We start from the raw sequence: 19,091 nt of genomic DNA, 5'->3' as shown, positions 1-19,091 counted from the left end.
ACCATCCCGTTACGAGGTCGGACCCATAATGACAGCCCATGATCCGAAGGCTTCTAAGCCTCCTGAGCGAACCAAGTCTAGCCCGCTCATCCTGGAGACCGGCCTCCATTTAGATCTCTCAATTAGGCCGGCCCAGCCCTTCCAACCCAGAGACCAGACCTCCTTTGGGCTCCAGTCCTACTCTCATCTTTCGGCCCAGCCCGAAGGAGGAAAGGCAGCCAGCCCATTCGCCTAGCAGGTCCATCCGCATGCGTGCCAGGGGAGAATTAAATTGCCGTTACGTATGGAGCAGATATCCGATATCTTCGTACGTCCGTATCCGTGTGGCAGAGACAGATGACCCAATGGCAGTGAGACCGTTACACGTCACTGACAGACGAAGAAAAAGAATAAAAGGAGAGGGGCATTCACCTCTCGAAGTAAGTTTTTTCTAAGTTCACAGAACCCTTGTAAAACCCTATTTTTTGGATCTCATATCATCAATTAGGTGACTGGGATCCCCAAGATCTTCCGGCGCCACAAAGCCGAACTGAGATGACAAAGCGACAATAAGGCCACAGTGCCTGAATCTTGCGCAAGGCCTTAGGGAGGTAGGTGACCGAGATCCCCGAGATCTCCCGGCGCCACAAAGCCGAACTGAGATGACGAAGCGACAGTAAGGCCACAGTGCCTGAATCTTGCGCAAGACCTCAGGGAGGTAGGTGACATGGATCCTGAGATCTCCCGGCGCCACAAAGCCGAACTGAGATGACGAAGCGACAGTAAGGCCACAGTGCCTGAATCTTGCGCAAGACCTCAGGGAGGTAGGTGACCGGGATCCCCAAGATCTCCCGGCGCCACAAAGTCGAATTGAGATGACGAAGCGACAGTAAGGCCACAGTGCCTGAATCTTGCGCAAGACCTCAGGGAGGTAGGTGACCGGGATCCCCAAGATCTCCCGGCGCCACAAAGCCAAACTGAGATGACGAAGCGACAGTAAGGCCACAGTGCCTGAATCTTGTGCAAGACCTCAGTCAGGTAGGTGACCGAGATCCCCAAGATCTCCTGGCACCACAAAACCGGCTGAGATGACAAGACCTCAGGGAGGTAGGTGATCGGGATCCCCAAGATCTCCCGGCACTAAAAAACCGAGCTGAGAAAACAAAAGCAACGTAAAGCCAAAAGTACCGACCTGAGACACGCAAATATAAGCCCGAAAAAGCAAGCAAGAAAAGGGCCGAACTCAGAAAGCTCAAGGGCAAACTGAAGCTACAAGCCTTCTATGATCCAAGAGGAAACCTAAAGCATGAGCAGACAATGCCCCAGCCTCGATTCCTATCAGAATAGAACTAAAAATAAAAAGGCCAGCCCTGCTCATCACTTTAAAAGGTACATGATCTATTTCACTTTAGTTATATGAATATTATACGTCTGAGCTCGCATTGTGGACGAGTTAACAGAATAAAAAATAATAAGAACGCCTGTACGAGGTTGTAGAAACTCGTGAGTTGGAAGTTTAGTCAATTATTAAAAATCGAACTCATGGTGAAGACCTGATATGTTTGAATCCTGCGGGAGATTAATTAAACGCGTAGCTTAAAGATTTTTATCCTTAAGGCAGATTCAGTTTGAAAAAGGCCTGCAGATAAGAATGCCCTTGTGAAATTGAAAAAGTCCATAAGTTAGAAGCCAAGTTTCTTGCTAAATTTCCAGCCCTGATTAGCTTAAGGGCAAAAAATGAAAAAACAGCATGATTGATTCCTTAGGAAAAATTATTGAGCATTATTCTTAAACACATTGGCAGATTAAGTAAATTGGGCTTTTAACAGATTAAGTAATCCGATAAGGCCAGAAAAATAAATAACAATAACTCAAGTACAAATACAATTAGAAAACTGAATTTCATTAAAAGGAAAACAAAAATTACAACCTATTCTAAACACCTACTCTACTGAAGGAAAAACTGTCCTTAAAGGACTTACATGCCTAGGAACATCATCATCTACACTATCTTTATCTACATTAACATTATTTACATTACTATCTATGGGAGGCCTGGCACCCTCTGGCACAGACCCCCCAGTACCCACAAAGGGCACAATCTCCTGCCTCTGAGGCCCAGCACCTTCATCTTCCTTCCCCAGCTCGGCATCTGCCTCAGAAGGCCCAGCTACAGTACGAGAAGCTCCCTTAGGCAAGGGCCTGTCATCCTCCCCGTAAAGCACCTCCTCACCATCGGAGTCTTCCTCAGCGGCTTGGAGTTCAGCCAACGGTGTGGAGGGGGCATATCTGGCAATCCTTAAGCCTCGATTGTATCCAGAGACGAACATGCGGAAGCCCTTATTCCATATGGCCGTCTTCATCTCCCCAGAGGCTTTAAATTCCGCAAGTCGCTCCTCGCAGGCCTTAGCTATCTTGGCTTTCAGCTCCAAAGAGTCCTTATAGCTCTGAAGATGAGCCTCACAGGCCTGTTCAATCTTTTCTTTCAACTCAGTCGACTCCTTGTACTCCCTTAAGCGCTCTTCGCACTCCAGCTGGACTCTGTCCTCAGCATGCTTGGCGTCCTCGAGCAAGGCCGCACATCTTTTCTTAAGAATCTCGACCTCCTGGCAGAGATGCTGGCTTTGAAGTTTAAACGTCTCTACTGCCAGGGCCAGGTCCCTCTCACTATCAGCCCACTTGGTCAGCTCTTGCTCGAGGACCACAACCTGAGCCAGGGCTTCTTCTCTTCGAGCTAGCACGACATTAAAATCTGCCTTCAGTAACTCGTGCTGGTACCGGGCCTCGTCCTTCTGGCTCAGGGCCTCATCCCTTTATCCGTCGGATCTCCTCCAAGGAGGACAGCTACTTTAAAGCCTCGTCACGCTGATTTTCTGCCTCAGCTGTCCTCCCATCAGCTTTCTTGAGGGCCTCCCGCGTAGTATATAGCTCTATCTGGAGGGACTTGGAGTGCTCTTGGGCAGCCGCAAGATTGCTCCGGGCATCGCTAGTCGCCGACAAGTTCTCCTCGAGACGTGCCTCCTCAATACGGCGGTCCACTGAGTCCCTGAGGGCGCGATCCCGAGCATCTATCTCCATGAAAACACCCATTGCCTAGCAAAAGAGAAAATAAATGAAGTCAGAAGGTAAAGAAAGGTAAAAGTAAATTAAAAATAGAAAAGAGACAAGCGCAAGTTACCATCAAGAGCATCTCCCTGGCAGTATCCCCCAGCTGCTCTCTAGACCGAGCCCGGAAGGCCACTTGCTATTGAGTAGAGCTGGCCAAGAGGCCGGTGAGAGCCAATAAGCGAGGATCCGAAGCCTCCGTGACCCCACCAAACATCCGCTCCCGGATAATTTCAGCTACCATGCTCGCCGGAGACTGATGGGTGATGTCCTCTGTGTAACAGCCCGAAAACCGAACTGCTACCGGCACTAGGATCCAGATCGGTCCTTGGTTCCTCTGGTCCGTTCCTACACAGGTGGACTGAAATGAGAGACCAAACTAACTCAAGAACATCGCTAAGAAACTCCCCAAAAACCCTCTAAAGCATCCTAGAACAATCACATAAAACATGCAAAAGAAAGCTGGACAGGGCACTTTCGGCGGCAGGTTCGACGGCCAAAACTCCCCTCCAGAGACGAAACTCATGCATGTTTGGCGGCACCTTCGGCAGCCGAAAGTCTCGTCCAGAGACGAAACTCAACCTTCGACGGCACTTTCGGCAGCTGAACCTTGCCTCCAGAGACGAAAGTCCAAATGTTCGGGGGCAAGCTTTGGCAGCCGAAACTGCCTCCACAAGGGGTTCGGCGGCCGAACCTTCCTTCGGCGGCCGAACCTGGTTTTTGCCCGTTGGGCAGAAACCTGCTCTGTTTCATGCAAACTTTACCCAAAACCTATCCAACATGCATAACAACTACTCCCAACTAACATATACCATATAACATGCATAAAGAGGTCTAAACCTCTCCTAACACCTGCAATAAACATACCAAATAACACTTAAGCATGCATATACACCAAAAACCTCATCTAAACCTACTCATGCATACTACCCATACAACTTCCATAAAACCTTCAAAAATCAAGAAAGGAAGTTCAGGATCTTCCCTTACCTCTTCCAAACAAGAGATTGAACGATCCCTACGTGGAGATATGGAGAAATCCTCTCTCAACCTCTCCAAGCTTCCAAACTTGCTCTTTTGCTTAAAAACTTCAAAACCACATGAAAATCCATCAAAACCATGAAAGATGTGAGAAAACACATAAATCACCCAAGGAAGATCAAGTCTCACCTCAGCTCGTGCAAATGGAAAGAAAATCTTATCCATTTGACCGACCTAGGGTCTTTTATAGTTGGCTGGCCAGACCAACTACGGCGGCCGAATGAGAACCCAAATGCCATGCACTTTCGGCGGCCGAAAGTCACCTTCGGCGGCCGAACCTTGGCTTTTCTGCCTTGGTGCTTTTCTCGCAAAACCTTACTTCTTTAAACACTTTAAAACATGAAAATGCTTTCAAAACATAGAAAACATAGAAAAACATAATCCGTACCCTTCTAGAGGATTCCGACATCAGAAAGTCCACAGGACTACAGGACTTCTGACGCCGGACTCTAGCCGGGTATTACACTCTGCGTTCAGGATGTCATTGTCTGGGGCAGAAAGTAGGGGCACCATCAAAGTCTTTTTCTTCTCGAGCGGAGGCAGAGCGGGGGTAGTGCGCCTAGAGGCCCGAGCCTTCTTGGAAACGGGAGCTGGGGCCAGAGCTTTGGAGGGAGGGGGACGCTTACTCCCAACCCCTTTTGCAGGGCCCTTAGAGGCAGCCGATGACTTCTCTTGAGGAGGAACGACCTCGATCGACCCGGACTCAGCCCCTTCTACAGTGCCCTGAGAGACAACTTCATTGACTGGTCCGGGCTCCCTCTTCTCGGTAACTGGGGCGGCCTCGACAGGAGCCCCCTGAACACCCTCGCCAGCGGGGATAATCTTCGTCCCCCCTTCAAGGACCCTCTCCTCAGATGTGGGGGCCTCGAGCCTCTCCCCGGAAATACTATCAGAAGGCAAGGCAGGCTTTGTCTTCACCGGCTCAGTGTCTTCAACCGGCCTAGGAGTGACCCTTGGAGCTTTCTTTGCCCCCTCGGTAGAAACCCGTTGAGACCGGGGAGCCTGAGCAGTTTGAGGGACCGAGCTCGACCTGCTGCGGCTGGATGGTCTTGAAGACTTGGTACCTCGGGAGCTCGGCTTCGAAGCTCGGGTAGAAGCTGGGGCAGGAGGTCGGCTGGCCGACCTGGAGGAGATAACTTCAGCCACTTCCTGAGTAGCCTCCCCCACCGATCGCCCAGCTAGGAGGGCGTCCAACGCAACATTCATGCTCTCTCTAGACAGCGTGAAGTTCTTTAGGGGCTTGATCTGGTCCATCTTCTCACCAGAAGCTGCAAAGATACAAAATCCGAACAAATTAGAACAGTACTCAATAAAAATCACAAAAAATAGATAAAACGATTAAACAAGGTATAATACTAGCGTCTTTGACATCCCGCAGGTTGGACACAAACATACATTTCTCGACTTCATACTTCCTGTCAATGGAAGTCAGTCGAAGGAACCCAACCTGCTCAGTGAGACTCAACTGAGGCAGGTCGTTACAGCCCAAAAAAACATCTTCCCAAGTGAGATCGACCTCCCAAACCAACCCAGATTCCTTCTTCAACTCCACCACCACAAATCCCTCTACCCAGCCTTTGATGGAGTCCCTACAACCCGTGAAAATAGACAACCCACCACAGGGGGCAAAATAGTAGAAGCGCTGGGTTGCCTTGACAAGGCGGAAGAAGGTTACAAACAGACGCCCAGTGGGCGTGAAACCCCAGCTCAAGCAGATGGATTCGAAGGAACACATAAATAAAATGGAGTTGGGGGATAACATCCGGAGGGTTATTTCAAAATACCGGAAAATCTAAAAAAAAAAAGGATAAAATGAGAAGGTTAGACCGTACTCCCGTTGTTTAATAAAGAAGACTAAGCTAAGGTCCTTCTGGGGATCTATCAAGCCGGGAGGAGGAGGATCGGGAAGAACGATCCTCTCATTCCGGAGAGGAGCCCGAATGTGATAAAGGGGAATGTTCTGATATTCCCGAGATATAAAATTTTTTAGATTGGTAGGGGTGATGCTAGACTCTAGATGGACGACATCGGGGATCTTTGGGTCTTCCATGGAAGAGCGAAGAACGTACCTTGGAAGCAAGGAGGACAGAGAGACGAAGCTAGCAAAGCGCACAGAGAGCAAAGGAGAGCAAGAGTTTTGAGAAGACAGAGGGAATTCGAAATTTGAAACAGTAATGAAGTGAAAAGATGTTTTGAGGCGGACTGTATTTAGACGGCATGGTCATAATGATTCTCGGTATTTACCCCCTCATCATTCGGGCAATAACTGATGAGAAGGTAAAGGGGCAATTGATGACCGCTGGATCTCACCATCCCGTTACGAGGCCGGGTCCATAATGACAGCCCATGATCCGAAGGCTTCTAAGCGTCTCGAGCGAACCAAGTCCAGCCCGCTCATCCTGGAGACCGGGCTCCATTTAGATCTCTCAATTAGGCCGGCCCAGCCCTTCCGACCCAGAGACCAGACCTCCCTTGGGCTCCAGTCCTACTCTCATCTTCCGGCCCAGCCCGGAGGAGGAAAGGCAGCCAGCCCATTCGCCTAACAGGTCCATCCGCATACTTGCTAGGGGAGAATTAAATGGCCGTTACGCATGGAGCAGATATCTGATATCTTCGTACGTCCATATTCGTGTGGCAGAGACAGATGACCCAATGGCAGTGAGACCGTTACATGTCACTGACAGACGAAGAAAAAGAATAAAAGGAGAGGGGCATTCACCTCTCGAACTAAGTTTTTTCTAAGTTCATAGAACCCTTGTAAAACCCTATTTTCTGGATCTCAGATCATCAAGGGTTATAATAAATCTCACTCTTAAAAGCATGTGGATATAGTGGAGTGGATTTCTCTCTCCTCATTTATAGAGAGAAATTTTCCTTTTTTATTTTTATTTTATATCTGGATGCTCTCGACCTTCTTTTCTCTTGATAGATTCAGCTATGTTTTTCTAGACAAGAGAAACCCAAGATTCATCTCTGTTTTCTCTCTCCCCACTGCCGGATTGGATATATATAACTTTTGAGTTGTTTTGATAACGATACGACACAGACTCTCATGAAATCCTTGTGTAACGTAAAATAAAATTAATAAATGAGATTTGAAATTTGTTAATTGTTAATAAATAAGAATTAATATGATTTAATATTATAGATAAGTTTCATACATCAAATGTTAAATTGGGACATTTGTAATAAAGAGATATTAATTATATTGATAAATTATGTACTGAAAGTTTAAATTTAACTACTTAATATTCTGAATATTTGAAAAGTCTTGATGTAGTTAGTCGCATCACTACTTTTGGTAAATTACGTTTTTGTAGACTATAGTTGGCTATGTGGATTCTTGCCATATTTTTAAACATAGTTGGTTTTTCTATTGCTTTACTGCGTGGCTTTTCTGTCAGAGTTTTGGTCGTATGTTTACCTGCATATCTATTTGTCATAGTATTTTAATTTGATCCGTGATTTAGTTACTGTTATTGACCCTGAATAATATTATCTGTCTTACATTATGGTATTTTTAACAGTGAATCAGTGTCTCAATATTTATAAGGTTAGCGGCATCAACAACTAAATTACATTATTATTATTATTATTATTATTATTATTATTATTATTATTATTATTATTATTATTATTTAGGATAAGGCTCTATATGTCAATTTTCTATGACCTAGCAATCATTGAAAAAATGGGAAAAAGAAAACTTTTGTTTAGCATTACTACTGACGTTATGCAACTTTGTTTATTGCATTTGATAATCTCTAGTTTTGACCATTCCTTGTACTATTTATTGATTCCATCATCTTTTCCCTCAAACTTCTTGTTGACTTCCATCATTAAAGTGAGATTGAAGTTTGTGAATCTTTCAATTAAAATAAATAAATCTTCTAAAGCAAAAGGCTATCTTGTTAATAAAAAAAAAAATGCCAATGGTAGAAGGGAAAGACAAGGATCAATGAAAAACAAAAACTACATTATATTTTATGTATTATAAAATAGATAATATATATTGATGACCGCTGGATTTCTCTACCTCCATTTCTAGACCTAGATTACGGCCACGGCCCATGAAAGGAAGGCCCGCACGCCCTCTCAAAACAAGCCCAGATCATCAGACCCCTGAGGCTGGACTCCACCAGATTCTTCCCCATCGAGATCGGCCCAGCCCGTATAACCTCCCCACGGATTTCTTCTCCTCCTGGGTTCCGCGTCCAGCCCAGCTCTCGGCCCAGCCCAGGATCCAGAACGAGACTCGTCATACAGCCTGGCAGATCCGCTCGAGCGTACGCACGGGGGAGAATCAGAGGCCATTACGCATGGAGCAGGCGCCTGATATCCTCGTACGCCCATATCTGTATGGCAGAGACGCGTGGCCCAATCAGAGGAGAGCCGTTGTACGTCACCAGTAAGCAAACAGAAAGGATAAAAGGGATACCCCTCTAGAGAGAAAGACCAAGCTTTATTCTTCAATACCAAAACCCTTGTAAAACCCTATTCTATTGGATCCCAGATCATCAATTGGCGCCGTCTGTGGGAAACGACGGAGATCTTTTCATCACCGGAGTTTTCACTCTTAAAGAAACCCACTGAGATCCACGATGGCTAATCACCAAGAAAGTAACCTTAACGTCCCAAATGACCTAAGCTCTGCCCAAGAGGGGCAACAATTCTCCTTTTCTAGTCCTACGACATTAAACAACCAAACACCTGTTCCTCTTAATCCTTCGCCAAGTTTGGCAGGGAATACTCCCGCTGTTACCTTGTCTAACCAAGATCTTCAAAACATGGCTTTCCAGTTACAGAATACCGCCCACTGGTTGGGGCAGATAATGCAACAGAGAGGCCTCAACACCCCAGTAAATACACTCCCGGTTGTAGAGGAACCTCAGACCAATGACCCCCGACCTGCACCTGACCGTCTTCAAACCAGTAGCCGCGATACTGAAGAAAGAGGAAGAAAAGCCGGCGAAGAGGAAGGACCGGAGGCCCGAATCCATGCGAGGAGGGCGAGAGAGATGATAGAAAATGAGGAGGTGGATAACTATTCCGCCGAAATAACCGGGTGGACGGGAACTGAAGCAGAGGAGGAGGAGTACCACCTGGAGAAAAAACCCAGCCCAGAAGATGAGAAGGTGGACCAAAAGTTGAAGAAATTGAGAGAACAGCTCCTCGCCGAGCTAGGTAAGAAAGACCAAAGCCAAACCTCTTTGCCTACTTCTTCCCCTTTCTCAAAGTGGGTGCAGCAAGAGACTGTCCCTAAGAAATTTATGATGCCATCAATGGCGGCTTATGATGGAACTGGTAACCCGAGGGAGCACGTCATGAACTATAAGACCTTCATGGAGTTGCAAACTCTGTCTGATGCCTTAATGTGTAAAGTATTTCCAACGACGCTCTCGGGACCAGCGCGGGCGTGGTTCAACAGCCTTGAGGCCGGAAGTATCAGGAGTTTCGGAGACCTAGCCATTCGCTTCATCAGTCGATTCATAGCTGGGGTGCCAGCAGAGAGGAAGACGAGCTACTTGGAGATAGTAAGGTAGAGAGAGGGTGAATCACTCAGAGAGTATGTCGCTCGTTTCAATACGGAGGCCCTGCAGATTCCCGATCTCGATGAAGGAAGGGCGGTAGAAGCAATGCAAAAGGGAACGACCTCTACCGAGTTCTTTGGTTCCTTAAGCAGGAAGCCTCCGACGTCCCTGGCCGAGCTGATGCAGAGAGCGGAGAAATATATAAGGCAGGATGACGCCTTAGTAACAAGCCGATTTGCCAAAAGGATGGCAGGAAAAGAAAAAGCCTCAGAAGAAAGGAGGCCGGAGAAACATGAAAAGAAGCATGGCAAGAGGCCCGAGCCGTACAAGCAGGCCTGGGAGGGAAGGGATCAAAGGCCTCCCCCTCCACGGGTCCCTGAGTCAAGATTGCCTCCCCCTTGGGTCCCTGAGAAGCCAACTCCATTAAATGCGTCCAGAGCCGAGGTGCTCATGGCTGTCCAAGATAAGGAATTCCTCCAGTGGCCCAAACCTATGAAGTCGGAAGCAGATCAACGGAATCCTGACAAATATTGTCAATATCATCGGACGCATGGCCACGATACCAACAACTGCTTCCAGTTGATAGCAGAGATCGAGAGGTTAATAAAGAGGGGGCACCTCAAGAACTTTATAAAGAAATCAGAGGGACAAAGGCCTCAATCCAGCCCGGCGGTTCAGGCGCCGAGGAGAACAGGAACGGGACCAGTGAACGATGGATCCAGTGGAACCATCAACATGATTGTTGGAGGAACGGGAGGACGGATGGGCCGCCGAGGGAAGAAGAGAAATCGGGAGGGAGAGACCAGCAGCACTGAGGTCATGCAGATCGTTGACCACTCTCCCATGACCATCACCTTCTCTTCAGAAGATGCTCAGGGTATTCAGATGCCCCATGATGACGCGCTCGTCATTGAAGCCGTCATTCACAATTATCGGGTAAAGAAGGTCTTAGTGGATGACGGGAGTAAAGTCAACTTGCTACCATACTGGGTTTTTCAGCAGATGGGAATTCCGGAAGAACAGTTGGTCCGAGACCAGGCACCAATCAAGGGAATCGGAGGAGTACCTGTAACGACCCGAAAATCGGTACCTCTCAGTAACGGCCCGAACCATCACTGGCACTAGGATCCAGTTCGGCTTAAGGCCGCCGGGACCCGTAGTAAGCCAACTATACTCTCTGTGTACCTGATAAATCCCATATATGATACAAAACGACTCAACAATCCTATAAAACTCTGTAGGCTTAACTACTACTCCTCAGATATGTCACTCTGAAATGGCCCTCAAGGCCTATACCAGGGACTATTATCTGCTGTGGTTCAAGGGATTGAAACCCTTTAAATCTGTAACACATCCCCCTGGTATCTCATCGAAGCCATACATCTATTACAACATACAATCATGCAGAACGTTCCTCTGTACTCTTGCTGACTTTGACTTCCCATAGCTATCTCAGGACCTGCAAAACTGGGATTAAGGGAGTGGGATGAGCTCTAGAGTCCAGTGAGGAGGAACAATAAAAACAGTTTATTCATTACATGCTCTCATGAAATGCATCACATCACAAACATATCATCTCAAGGATGAATTTGTCACCAATAACCCTCAACTATATGTTATAATAATGCCAACTGTGCCAAGGAGACTATGTCATCACCTGGTCTACACTTATCTCTCTGAACCAACTGTGCCAAGGAGACGAGGTCTCACCTGGTCTACACTTAACTCTGATTTGACAGCCCAGCTGTCTCACTCATAGTACCAGGAGCGACCTGGACTATCCAGGGGCGACCTGGTATGGCTATCTCATGCCATAACTCTGTATCTGCTCTCTGTCAAGGGCTAAGGATCATCCAACATTCATCCACAGGAACAACAACATATGCAATGCATCATATTCGTGAAGTCTAATGCAACACAACCTAATACATAACATGGCAGTGTATGATGCATGGATCATGCTAGAATCGTGTCATTTCTCACGATACAATATTAAGTTTAGTTCCACTCACCTGTAGCCTCTGCTTGGCTAACTCTGGGCCAACTCTAACTCTGACGCAGCTCCTACTGCTAAATTCTTCGGTTCCTCGGGTCCAATCCTACAATGGAGGACGCAAATGAGGCACCACACATACGCTAGTTAACTGATAAAACAACTCCCTAAAACCCCTCTAGAACACCTCAAAACATGCATGCAAAACAAACAAAGGAAAACTGGACAGGGCACCTTCAGCAGCACCTTTGGCGGCCGAATGTCTCCTCCAGAGACGAAAGTCTGGCATGTTCGGCGGCCGAATCCTCCTTCGGCTGCCGAACCTGAGTTCATCCAGAACTCAGCCCCGACGGCAACCTCCCTCCTTCACTCACTTCTACCTCTCAAAACATGCATAACTCCTCCCTCAACTCACATATACTTCAGTATATGCTTAAAGGGGTCTATAACTACCGAACAACCCCAACACAAACAGCAAACATACACATAAACCATTAAAACATCAAAAACTAAACTTAACAACCTATATATGCAACTCTACCCTTAACCTCTTTATAAAGTTTGTATAAATCAGGAAAAGAAGTTCAAAACCTTCCCTTACCTTCTGAAACCAGAAGAGGAACAACCTGAAAGCTGATCTATGGACCAACTTCTCTTCAAAAGCTTCAAACCACCAACCCTCTCCTTTGGATCCAAAATCTGCAAACTCACTGGAAAGACACCAAACCTATGCATGGGGTGATAAACCCCTGCAGATGAGTCATGAGAGACGTGGCCAAATCCTCTGTCTGTGATTTGGAAGCAACCCCTGGCCATTTCACCGACGGAGGAGTGCACAATAGCTGGCTGACCAGCTCAACTTCGGCTGCCGAATCGCATGCAAAACCATGCAACATTCGGGGGCCGAACTTGAACTTCGGGGGCCGAACATTGGGCACTTTCGGCGGCCGAACTTTACCTTCGGCGGCCGAACATGGCAAAATGCCTCCTTGGCCTTTTCTCTTCACAACTCAATCCTTTTTCACTCTAAACCTTTAAAACACTTGAAATTATTTTAGAAAACTTTCTCTTACCCTTCCAGAGACCTCTGACATCCTCGAATTCCACCGGACGGTAGAAATTCTGATGTCTGAATCTAGCCGGGTATTACAGTACCAGTGCTCGTAGAAGGGAAGGTGAAGCTGGCTCTCACCTTAGGTGCAGCACCCAGGACTCGCACTCACCACGAGGTATTCTTAGTGGTCAAACTTCCGTTGAGTTATAATGTGATCCTGGGGAGGCCTGCGCTGTTCAATTTCGAAGCTGTCACCAGTATCAGGTATTTGGCACTTAAATTTCCAACAGAAGAAGGAATGGGAATAGTCCGGGGCAGCCAGGAAGAGGCAAGAGCAGTATACTTAGCCACAGTAGCAGAACCGAGCTCCACTGGAGAAGCTTTTGACTCGGAAGTTCTAGAGGTTCGGGATGAGAAAACAGAAGGCAGGACAGAACCGGTGGGGGAGCTGGAGATCTTCCCTTTATCAGAAGCAGAGGCAGAAAAAGTATTCAGTCTTAACGCCGGCCTCACTGAAGAATAAAAAGCCGAAGTCATGGCCCTGATCCGAGGTCATGCGTCTAGTTTCGCTTGGAAGCCCTCCGACATGCCTGGAATTGACCCTAAGGTCATGACACACAAACTGAATGTACTCCCCGAAGCCAAGCCAGTAAAACAGAAGAAGAGAGTAGTGGGAAGAGAGAAGCAGCAGGCCACCAGGGAAGAGGTGCAGAAACTCGAGGAGGCAGGCTTTATTAGGGAAGTTATGTACCCACAGTGGTTAGCAAATCCTGTATTAGTCAAAAAAGCCAATGGCAAATATAGGATGTGCATAGATTTTACTGACCTAAATAAGGCCTGCCCTAAAGATTGTTATCCACTTCCTGATATTAATAAAATGGTCGACCCTACGGCCGGTTTTGATTATATGTCTTCTTTGGATGCTATGTCTGGTTATCATCAAATCCCAATGGAAAGGTTGGATGAGGAAAAGACCTCATTTATAACTGAAGATGGGACTTATTGCTACAGAGCTATGCCATTCGGATTGAGGAATGCCGGGGCAACGTACCAAAGATTGATGAATAAAATCTTCAAAAATCAGATTGGCAGGAATGTAGAAGTTTATGTAGATGATATGGTGGTAAAAAGCCCAAATTTCCAGCAGCACATAGCAGACTTGAAGGAGGTATTCAGAGTATTAAACCAGTACAGAATGAAGTTGAACCCAGCAAAATGTGCTTTCTTTATTAGAGGAGGAAAATTCTTGGGATTCATGGTGAGCGGAAAAGGCATCGAGCCTAACCCGGAGAAGGTAGAAGCCATATTGAAAATGCCAGAGCCGACCTGTGTAAGGGACGTCCAAAGACTAACCGGAAGAGTAGTAGCACTCAACCGATTCATGTCAAGGTCAGCAGAAAAATGCTTACCATTTTTCAAAAAATTGAGGAAGGTGCCAAACTTTGAATGGACAGAAGACTGCCAAAAGGCCTTCGCAGAGCTTAAAAGATATCTCAGCTCGCCCCACGTGCTCAGTAGTCCTATGAAAGGAGAAGAACTCTTGATATACTTGGCAGCCTCAGAACAAGCAGTCAGCGCAATGTTAGTAAGGGTGGAAGAAGGGGAGCAGAAACCCGTTTTTTACGTCAGCAAGGTACTCAGAGATACCGAGGTCAGATATTCGAACATTGAAAAAATGGCTTACGCCCTATTGTTAGCAGTCCGAAAATTCAAAGTTTACTTGGAAGGCCACCAAGGAGTTGTGATGACAGACCAACCCTTAAAGAAGATTCTACGCAGGCCGGAAACTTCAGGTCGGATGTTGGCTTGGTCCGTAGAGATCAGCCCTTACTGTCTAGAATATCGACCCAGGACAACTATAAAATCTCAAGCTTTGGCTGACTTCATAGCAGAATGCTCATTCAACGAGGAGCAGGGATGATCATCCTCAGGGATAGCAGGACGGGAACGTGAGGGGGAGCCTCATCCAGAATTTAACTGGAAGTTGTATGTAGACGGAGCATCAGGCACTGAGGGCAGTGGCGCCGGAATAATGCTTAAGGGGCCAGAGGATTTTAAGGTGTGTTACGCCTTACGCCTAGAGTTCAAAGTCTCGAATAATGTGGCAGAATATGAAGCCCTGATAAATGGGATGTTGGTGGCACTAGAAGTGGGAGTAGCCGATCTCGAGATAAACAGTGACTCTCAGCTGGTGATCAACCAAGTAACAGGGATGTATCAGGCTAGAGACCCCCTTATGCAGAGTTACCTGGCTAAAGCAAAAACTTTAGAAGCCGAGCTCACAAGTCGCGGAGTAACCATCAGGTTTCAAAGAATACCCCGAGAGGAAAATGAGGAAGCAGATCTGCTTAGCCGATTATCCAAAGAAGAATTGGAACAGCTTCCCGATGAAGTGTACGTACAACATGTCCACACACCTGCTTTTAATAAAACTAACACGATATTGCAGATGGAATAGAACCCGACATGGATGACCCCTTACTTAGAATACCTGGAGCAAGGTAAACTCCCCGAGGATAAAGATGAAGCCAAAAAGATAGCAGCTCGTGCCGCTAACTACCAAGCGATAAGGGGGACCTTGTACAGAAAAGGAAAGTCCAGTCCGTGACTCCGATGCGTGAGCCCGGAAGAGGCTACGAAGGTGATGGAAGAAATACACAGAGGCATGTGTGGAGCCCACGAGGGAGGAGGGACATTAGCTAATAAAGTATTCAGGCAAGGGTATTATTGGCCCACTGTTAAAAAAGAAGCAGAAGAGTTCGTCCGAAGATGCGACATATGCCAGAGATTTGCTAATGCCATCAAAACTCCAGCCACTCCTCAAGCTAGCATATCCAGTCCATGGCCTTTCTCGCAATGGGGAATTGACATCCTGGGACCCTTCCCCAAAACCACAGGGCAGAGGAAATTCGTAGTGGTGGCTGTAGAATACTTCTCAAAATGGCCAGAGGCAGAAGCAATAGCCACAATCACAGCTCGAAAGATGATAGATTTTGTGTGGGGGCATATCATCTGCAGATTTGGTGTACCCAGAGTGCTTATTTCAGATAATAGCAGACAGTTTGATTGCAGCACCTTCAGAGCTTTCACCACGAACATGGGTATCTGGCATAAATTCTCCTCTGTGGCTCATCCTCAAACTAACGGCCAAACAGAGGTCACCAACAGAGCCATCCTACAAGGATTAAAAAAGCAACTAGATGGGGCAAAGACAAATTGGGCAGAAGAACTCAACAGCATCCTGTGGGCACTCCGAACCACCCCTAGAGCACCTACTAAAGAAACGCCATTTGCACTTGCCTATGGTACAGAGGCCGTAGTCCCAGTTGAGTTGCAGATTCCTACTCATCGAGTCCAATTTGCTAGTGAAAGCACTAATGATGACAAGCTAAGAAGCAACCTGGATGCCCTTGAGGAAATCAGGGAAGAAGCTCAAATCCGAACTGCCGCCTATCAACAATGGGCAGCACGATACTACAACCAAAAGGTCAGAGAAAGAAGCTTGAAAGTGGGAGACCTGGCTTTAAGAAACCTGGAAGCCACAGGAAAAAGGGCGGCAGCTGGTAAGCTAGCACCGACTTGGGAAGGCCCGTTCAAGGTAACAAAAGTAGTCCGGCCAGGATTATACCGGATTGAAGATATGCAAGGGAACCAGGAGCCCCACGCTTGGAATATTCAACACCTCAAGAGGTATTTCCCTTGATCAAGAGGTATTTCCCTTGATATAGTTGTAAAGAAAAACATTGTATTCTGATAAATATGGAAGAAACAAGTTATTTACACAATGAGATTATCTTTATTATCATGAATAATATTCCTCCATGAAAAAGGAAGGTAGGTGTACAAGATCCCCTAGATTTCCTGACACCGCAAACCAAATTGAGAGCACAAACAGCCGGCGAGGCCCCGAGGTCGTCCCGGAAATATAAAAATGACCAGGATCCCGTAAGATCTCCTGGAACAAAAAAAGCCGGCGAGGCCCCGAGGTCGTCCCGGAAATACAAAAATGACCAGGATCCCATAAGATCTCCTGGAGCAAAAACAGCCGGCGAGGCCCCGAGGTCGTCCCGGAAATACAAAAATGACCAGGATCCCGTAAGATCTCCTGGAACAAAAAAAAAAGCCGGCGAGGCCCCGAGGTCGTCCCGGAAATACAAAAATGACCAGGATCCCATAAGATCTCCTGGAGCAAAAGCAGCCGGCGAGGCCCCGAGGTCATCCCGGAAATACAAAAATGACCAGGATCCCGTAAGATCTCCTGGAACAAAAACAGCCGACGAGGCCCCGAGGTCATCCGGAAATACAAAAATGACCAGGATCCCGTAAGATCTCCTGGAGCAAAAGCAGCCGGCGAGGCCCCGAGGTCATCCCAGAAATACAAAAATGACCAGGATCCCGTAAGATCTCCTGGAACAAAAACAGCCGGCGAGGCCCCGAGGTCGTCCCGGAAATACAAAAATGACCAGGATCCTGTAAGATCTCCTGGAACAAAAACAGCCGGCGAGGCCCCGAGGTCGTCCCGGAAACACAAAGAAGACCGGGATCCCCTAAGAACTCCCGGGAAAACAAAGTACAAAACAGCTGGAGAAGGCCTTAAGACCATCTCTAAGCAAAAAATCCCCATATCATATGCAGGGACAATTCATGAAAATACAGTTCCGACCTCACAAAAAGATGCGTTCAAAGGCATCAAAGCAAGGCCAAACTCTGATCTCTCGAAGGAGCTCGGAGCACTATGGCCAAAAGGTACTTAAAAAGTGATCGCTGACGCTAAGCTCAGCTTACAAAGAGGTCTAGACAGCAAATAACCTGGAAGATACCCAGGGATATACGAAGCATCACAAGCCATAGGTGTAAAAGCCTACGTAAAGAGTGAAGAACTCGAGTCAGTTCGCCATACATAGACATCCGAGCTCATAACCAAGGAAACAGGAAACAATCATTTACCCCCTCAACACTCATGTAATAAAAGGTTGAGGAGGTAAAGGGGGCAATTTGGGAAGAAAGGACCTCAACTTCATTTCCTGGCGAGACAAAACTAAAAGCAAAAAGGCAGTCCTGCTAATCACCATTAGAAGGTATGTGATCTGACTTATAAGTTCAGACAGTTAGCTAATAATCGGGCTCATGACTAAAGGCTAATCTAGTTCAGAAAAAGCTTATGAATAAAAACATACAATATAAGCATTACAGTTACGAGAAGGAGAAATAAATTATAAAGCGAAAAACAGCTCAAGTAAACAGAAATTAAAATTTCATTAAGAATACAGGGCTGTTACAATCTACTTATCGGACGAGGTTGAAGGAAAGATAGTCCTTAAGGGACTTACATTTGTAAGAACATCCTCGCCTACATTATGTTTATTTACAACTGTATCTGGAGGAAGCCCGGCATCCTTTGGGTCAGATGTCTTAGTATCAACAACAGGGGCAATCTCCAACCCTGGATTGAGGTCCTCCCCTCCAGATTTGGGGTCGCCTCCTTCAGACTCAAGGGCTCCCAGGTCCTCCCCATCCGACTCGGATTCTTCTTCAGAAGATACAGCCGACGGACCTCCAATACGACAGTCCCCTCTAGGCATAGGGAAATCATCTTCTCCATACAACACCGGCTCACCATCAGAGTCCACTTCTGTAATACCCAGCTAGACTCTGGTATCGGAATTCCTACCGTCCGGTGGAATCTCGGATGCCGGAAGTCTCTAGAAGGGTAAAAACCATGTTTTATGAAATGTTTTTAATGTATTTTATGCTTTTAAGTGAAAAGGAATTGAGTTTTTAATGAAAAAGACCAAAGGAGGCTTTGCCAGGTTCGGCCGCCGAAAGTTAAGTTCGGCCGCCGAACATGGTAAGGTTTTGGGAGCGCTTTAGGCCTCCGAAAGCCTTGTTTGAGTGAGTCAAGGTTCGGCCGCCGAACCTCATGTTCGGCCGCCGAACATGCATGAGGTATGGGGGCACGTTAGGCCGCCGAAAGGTGACAGAACCAGCCCTATAAAGGACCCCGTGACCGAAACAGGCGAGGTTTTCTCTCCCATTTCGGCCGACGGTAAGCTTTAGCCCTCCTATGGTCATTTTAGGTGTTTTCCCTCAAATCTTTCAGATTTTAACAAGTTACATCTTGTTTTTGAAGAGTTTTGAAGTTTGAGCAAGTTTGGAAGCTTGGAAATCAAAGAGTGGATTTCTCCCTACCTCCAAGCTAGGATCGTCCTTCCTCTCGATCTTCAAGAGGTAAGCTTAGATCCAACCTCTCTTGCATGTTTTAAGCAAGTTTTGAGTAGATTTATGGGGTAGAAATGCATGAGTAGGCTTGTGGAAGTTTATGTTATGTTTATGGGTTTGATGTGCATGTTCTTGAACAATGTAGCTTGCTTGTGTGTTGTAGTTGGGG

General features: G+C 46.7%; 1 protein-coding gene across 1 annotated transcript; it reads right to left on the bottom strand.

Annotated features, from left to right (window-relative positions):
- Window positions 1–1,922: 1,922 nt before the first annotated feature.
- On the bottom strand, window positions 1,923–18,285 carry LOC122724382 (rootletin-like). Its single transcript, XM_043959117.1, has 5 exons — window positions 18,034–18,285; window positions 17,513–17,564; window positions 4,636–5,393; window positions 2,828–3,072; window positions 1,923–2,706 (listed from the first exon to the last, which is right to left on the bottom strand). The coding sequence occupies exons 1-5, from the start codon at window positions 18,283–18,285 to the stop codon at window positions 1,923–1,925; spliced, it is 2,091 nt and encodes a 696-aa protein (XP_043815052.1).
- Between the last annotated feature and the right edge of the window lie 806 nt (window positions 18,286–19,091).

The sequence above is a fragment of the Manihot esculenta genome, chromosome 8, assembly GCF_001659605.2.
Source record: "Manihot esculenta cultivar AM560-2 chromosome 8, M.esculenta_v8, whole genome shotgun sequence".
Lineage (NCBI taxonomy): Eukaryota > Viridiplantae > Streptophyta > Magnoliopsida > Malpighiales > Euphorbiaceae > Manihot > Manihot esculenta.
This window is presented reverse-complemented; position numbering and strand designations above follow the sequence as displayed.

Bases quoted from the DNA above. Each gene is read 5' to 3' on its own strand.
- LOC122724382 (XM_043959117.1), bottom strand. From the start codon at position 18,285: ATGCCTAGAGGGGACTGTCGTATTGGAGGTCCGTCGGCTGTATCTTCT. The intron at 5,394-17,512 runs GTTATTTGCTGT...GTATCTTTGCAG, and splicing joins TATCCCTGGGTATCTTCCAG to CTTCTGGTGAGAAGATGGAC. The intron at 2,707-2,827 runs GTAGCTGTCCTC...GCTAGCTCGAAG, and splicing joins CAGCGTGACGAGGCTTTAAA to AGAAGAAGCCCTGGCTCAGG.